Here is a 6,000-nt window from a genome sequence, read left to right on the forward strand (position 1 = left end):
TATTTATGCCTCACTTTTAGCTGTAGAAACTCACTACCCACCGACACTATCAAGGATAATACAAAGGAGAAACATTAATTTTTTTCTTCACACCCCGGAAACAAATTCAAATTTCCAGAACCGGAATTCTGAAATCAATCTTCTTAAAAGGCATTTCTACAAGTGTGGATACAATCATCTAACAAGAAGATATCACCAAGTTATCTAATACAAAACAAAAATATACAGAAGACATGAATATCATCTAAGATTTGTTGTGGCATGTGTCTCATAAACAGGGATTGTATTTATTAGCCCTTGATCCAGAAAAAACAAAGACAGATGGATGAGAAAAGCAAATCTAATTTTCCAATTTGAAACCTTGAGATCCCTTGTATTGGCCCAAACTCTCAACAAAAGCTCAAATGCGGAGTTCAGGAAAGACCTGCATGAAGTACACATTCAGAACACAATGATCAACTGAGACAATTTTAAATTATGAGTGACAGAATATAGCTTAAGCGAGTTAATAGGCCTCACGTGACATCACCATCAATAACTGTAGACAATGGAAAATCAACACTATATTGCCAACAGGCCTGGCACCAAGACTTGAAAGCTGGAAAGAAAAAAGAAATATCCAGAACATAAATTAGAGAAATATCGCCATTGTTACATGTAGTGCATGTCGCTTATCACAGTACTGTGAGGATATTTCGACCAAGGACCAACAAATATGCTATAATGGAACACAAAATTAGAGTAATTTCAAACACAAAGCATGCATCACCAGCATTATCCTCTTTCAAGTCCTTTTATTTAGTATCAACAGGTCCTGTGCTCTAAAACATTCCACTTGCACACCTTGTCAAACATGACAAGAAGTTCAACACTGACAGCCATTTAATACTTTGATGAAGGAATAATGTTGTTAGGGATTGGAAGTTTGTAATGATTTGAGGACAATGTTTAGCTATTAGCTCTTGCGGATCACTCATCCGCTATTATTGTATTGACAAACTTAAATTATATAATTTATTATGTTTCCTATCAAAAAAAAGATATAAAGCCCAAGTTGTTGTACAGCTATTTCATTGATCTGGAGACATGATAACCTATCTCATGTCATCCTTTCTCTAAAGAAGTTGATCGTGTTTGCACAAGATACACCATACAATATATTATAATTTTTTATATAATACAGCAATTGAGATAATAGCATCAACACCACATGCTACCAATAACAGAACAAATAATTAAATATAGCATACCGTTAGCAAAGATTGGCCGGTGGATGTCTTTCACATTTCCTAGAATGGGCAGAACTCTCATAAGTACACCTTTAAGCCGTGGAGTGAACTGAAAGGCTGCATAAAGGATACAATTATATCGAAGGATGACCAAAATCAGATGTGAAATCTAAATCACAATTTTAGCTCTGAATAAAAAAACTTATAGCGATAGCAAACCATCAGATGAAGCAAAGTCTGCAAGTATTTGAACCATTGCTGGAACAGCTAAATTTGAACTGGACAAATGAAGAAATATTTCCTCCAACATCTGAAAAAAGAAAGAAAACTTTTGAATCCATGTATATGCATCTCTAAACAGTATGTCAATAGATAGACCAGTGAAACTCTGACCAGCATTACTTTATTAAGTAGCTCATTTAAAATTACCCATCTACAGGTAGTCCCACGGAGCCAGAGGCTTTTTCCATCCTCTTTTTTCACCAAATTCCATTATGGTACAAAACCACCTCCAAAATTATTATCACCCTCTTGTCACCGTGATAGAATTTTCTTTCATGAGAACAACACTTCCGGGCCTCTACTCCATTTGCCAACTTTAATGCTAGTTTCCTGCTCTCGTAACTCTGAACCCTTAATATCCTTATTAGGGCAGGCTAGAAGCATTTTGCTTCAACCATAGATTCTTGTTTAGTCGAGTGTGCTTGTTTATTGACTGATTGTTTATCAATTAATTGGGTGTTCCATTTGCGGCAATTATTTTTCTCACATTAACGAGAATCAATTGTGTTACAGTTAAGAGTTAAAAATAAACATGTGATTGTTGTATGTATATTATTAACTGCACTTTTATTGGTGAATAAGATTATGAGTTGGGGAATTGTTGTTAGACTTGAACAAGCATAATAATTATTTTTATGGCATTTCATGTGTTCGAGAACGAATATTAATATTCTCGTTTAGGCATGGTGGAGGTGATTATTAGAATTTAGAAATGGCATATTCAGATATATAGTTGTGAAAATGCATGTTTGGTTTTCGCAAAAGTGGAATCTGATAATGAATTGAATTCATTATTTATGAATTCCCTTAAGAAAAATTATTTATGACATGATTATTCCCTTAAAAATGAAGGTACTATTTCACTCTAATTAAGAGATGACTAAAGCATGTGTTTCATTCTTGACAACAGTTTATGATGTATAACTGAGAAATGTACAAGATTAAGTAAATGTATCGATCATGAAAACTAGTGTAACAACTGGCATAATCATATTTTATATGCATGATTTAAATAGTGTCTTAAGTTGGATATCTGTTATTTCACTTGAGCCAATAACATGGCAATGGATTGTAGTTATCTTGGGAAGCTCAGGCTTATTCCTACTCATTTCCAGAGATTAAGGTGCAAAATGTGTATAAAATGGTAAGTATCTCAAATAGTTTAATGATACAACTTACTTGGTTAGCTGGTTATTTGATTACGTGTCCTTTAGCACAATTACATATTTACTAGTTTACATGAGATGAAGCATGATTCACATAGTGTTGAGATCATATGAACATGGCATTACGAACATATAGAGCTTACCCCCTTAAAATCCATTCTCATGCTGTTGCCAAAGGAGTAGGATTGATGGTTATTATGTCTAGAGATGCACTCGACTCCGCCACGGGGATTGCCGGAGCATTGATGACAGTATTATGCTTGTCTTCACAAATGTGGTCGAACGGAGTGCGAGTACGAAGTTCCAAGGAATCTTGGTGCGGTTGTGTGAGAACCATCACCCTCATACATCTTGTATTTTATCCTTGTATCACATTTGGACATCTTCAAAAGCGCATCTTTCTCATAAGTTTGTTTGATTACATGTTATATTCGGATTTATGTGTTCCATGCAATATTTGAACCTTGATGAAGAGTGGTAGAGAGGCGCATGGATGCCTCGGGATCCTATGCATTTTGACTATATTTTTCCATATATAGTTTGAGGATATTTTGAATAGCCATTACACATTCATCCAATTTTGTGTAAGTTGTCATACTGCAGCAACAAAAACATTATTACATGAAATTATTATGATTGCTACGACAAAGATCGTGACCATTAGGCCTTTATGTCCCACTAATATAAATTTTGTTCTTAAGACGACTAGCTTATCTAGTTCAACGTCCATTCTACAGATGTCAAGGTTAAGATTGCAAATGGAACAATTGAATACCTCATTCCACTAAAGAGATTGCACGATACTTGGAGCTCCAAATTCAAGAGTAAAAAGCGAGCGCAATTGCGGAGAAACATTTAAGAGAACAACACGAATTAAAACAGCAGCCTCTCTTTTCAAATTTTTTAAAAAAATAAATCTAAATATGTAACTTACAAGGTCAGGCAAATGTGAACCTAATGCCATTAGCACACCAGCTCCAGCTCTTTGCCAGTCAGCATTAAGTTCCTGAACAAGTTGTGTTTAAAGCAATAGATATTATTAACTTCAAAATCTAAACAAGAACCCATGCCAAGCACCAAAAGGAAAGACTATCAGGTGCGTTCAAACACAATTATCTGAATAGTAAAATCTGGCTGCTATAAAACAATATAAGATCGGAGAAAATTATGTAAAGTTAAATAAACTACCTTTTTTTACAAAAAATTTATAAAATTACACTTGAAACATGACAATAGATTAACAATATCGTCAATTCTTAGAATATCAATCGACCATTATCCCCAGGTAATACAATAAATAATTAAAACAGGAAATGCATTCAAGGTTTCGAGAACGCAGTCACATTGTACCTTGGTTGACACCAATTCAGTCATTGCTATTTTGGCAAGCTTCGCCATATAGTGAGGCTCAACATCGTCTTTATCCAATTCCCGAATCGCGACAGACATAACTTGAAACAGTCCCGTCATATTCCCAAATCTCTGAAATGTTCAAATAATAGTAATATTCCAAGCACATGCCAACCACATCTTCACGATTCGCGAACAATCATTCTAAACAGTACAAACAAAGACAAAACAGTACCCTTCTTCCGCCGCGAGATACCGTTGCGCAACAATCAAGAAGCAGAAGTGGGTTTCTAGAAAAATACAGAATTCATTAAATTTGCAAGGGGAAGAGGAGAAAAAAAAAAGGAAAGTTGATAAAATCAAGCGACTATAATAACTGCAATGATATCAAGAAACTTGTCAATCAAGCACAATAAAATTACAAAGAGGCAATATCCTTCAGGGCAGCGACCGAGGCTTCTCTAACAATTGACGACTCATCTGCTAGAGAAGATACAAGAACTTGAACTGCCTCTGGAAAAAAAAACACCAAAATCCACCGATATCAACAAAATTACAAAGAAGTTCTTCGGCAACTTGCACGGTAAGAAGAAAAGAAAGATTTACGTGTACAATTTTATGGAATTGCGATGCATACCAGGGGCCGGAATCCCGGAACTCGAAGATGCCATTAATTGAAACCGAAATATGGAAGGAAGATCAGAGAAGAGTGTGATTGTGATGATACGCGGTGGAAATTGTAATAATTAACATTGTAATAAAAAATAAATATATTTTTAGTCATTGCAAACTACCACTACGACAGCTGTTTTCATAAAGCGCACGTGGATTTTTTGATGTAGTTGTTTTCGACGATTTATTTTGGGCCTAAAAATTTTAAGTCCAAGCGAAAACCACGAGTAAATTGGGCTGGACAGGTACATTAGCCCTTTTTTAGTTATTTTTCTTCTTTAACCAAGAAGAAAAAAGATTTTACATAAAATGTTAAAAACCAATACATTATGCAAACACGTACATCGTTTCACGAATTAAATTTATGATATATATTTCTTATCCAATCTGATACATGAAAACTATTAATTTTTATGTTCAAAATATTACTTTTCAGATAAAAGTATTATTTTTTATTAGTTATGTTATGAATATATATTGTATAATATAGGTTTAATTTTAAATAGATTATTTTTTATGTCAAAATTATCATTTTTATTAGTTATGTTATGAATATATATATTGTATAATATAGGTTTAACTTTAAATATATTATTTTTATGTCAAAATTACCATTTTTCAATGGAAGTGCGGATCGAATTTAACTCATCTCATGTATAAAAATTTGCAAGAATGTTGTATAGGAAACCTACTTTTCTCTTTTTTATTTCGAGAAATAAATTAGTAAACGAGGTGTTATAGTTATAATTCAAGTTATTTTGTTAGGATCAGACGCATGTCGTTAAGCCAAAAGATATAGTTGTCAGTCCAAGTCCAACTTTATTTCTTTATAATTGTGATAGTGTAGAGTGCGCATACTTGAGTGCTAATGGGTCGGGTTGTTAAGCTCATGAGTATGGGGAAGTGCGTGTTTATTTGTCGATATTGTCTCATATATCTTATAGTCAGTCTTACCTTTTACCTATAGACAGCCATGTCTCCAAAATAGATAATATTATCCGTTAAAATCTGACGTCACTCTTTTAAGGCCCACCTAGCAAACCAGATCAAATGACGGAACATCGGCAACTTAACACATGAGAATTTCCCAATAGGCCACTCATATCAGTACTACTTTTACTCATGGGAGTCTTGCAATCGTAATCTCGCTTTGATACCAATTGTTAACACCAGTGAAGTGTTTTGAATAGAGGGTTAATAAACACTTCAAACTCAAATTCTTCGGCTTCTAGAAAGTGTACTTTTGAAATATTATAAGAATTCAAAAGCTGGTCCCCATTATTGGAAAGCGTATCAGACTA

At 34.0% G+C, this 6,000-nt stretch overlaps 1 protein-coding gene across 9 annotated transcripts in view; it reads right to left on the reverse strand.

Annotated features, from left to right (window-relative positions):
• The window catches only part of LOC140839799 (protein SHOOT GRAVITROPISM 6-like), a 41,576-nt gene extending 36,797 nt beyond the window's left edge, over positions 1 to 4,779 (reverse strand). For 4 of the 9 annotated variants that reach the window (XR_012119793.1, XR_012119794.1, XM_073206740.1 and 1 more), the window contains exons 1-9: positions 4,665 to 4,779; positions 4,450 to 4,540; positions 4,263 to 4,317; positions 4,028 to 4,159; positions 3,612 to 3,683; positions 1,449 to 1,539; positions 1,251 to 1,346; positions 520 to 598; positions 361 to 424 (exon numbers count right to left, since the gene is read on the reverse strand). Coding sequence is in view for 5 of the 9 variants with exons in the window: in XM_073206740.1 (XP_073062841.1) it covers positions 361 to 424; positions 520 to 598; positions 1,251 to 1,346; positions 1,449 to 1,539; positions 3,612 to 3,683; positions 4,028 to 4,159; positions 4,263 to 4,317; positions 4,450 to 4,540; positions 4,665 to 4,698 (714 nt within the window). In the remaining 4 variants the exon portion in view is untranslated. The other 5 variants (XM_073206741.1, XM_073206743.1, XM_073206742.1 and 2 more) reach the window with 5 other exon arrangements.
• Positions 4,780 to 6,000: the final 1,221 nt, after the last annotated feature.

This window comes from Primulina eburnea, chromosome 8, assembly GCF_022965805.1.
Source record: "Primulina eburnea isolate SZY01 chromosome 8, ASM2296580v1, whole genome shotgun sequence".
NCBI lineage: Eukaryota > Viridiplantae > Streptophyta > Magnoliopsida > Lamiales > Gesneriaceae > Primulina > Primulina eburnea.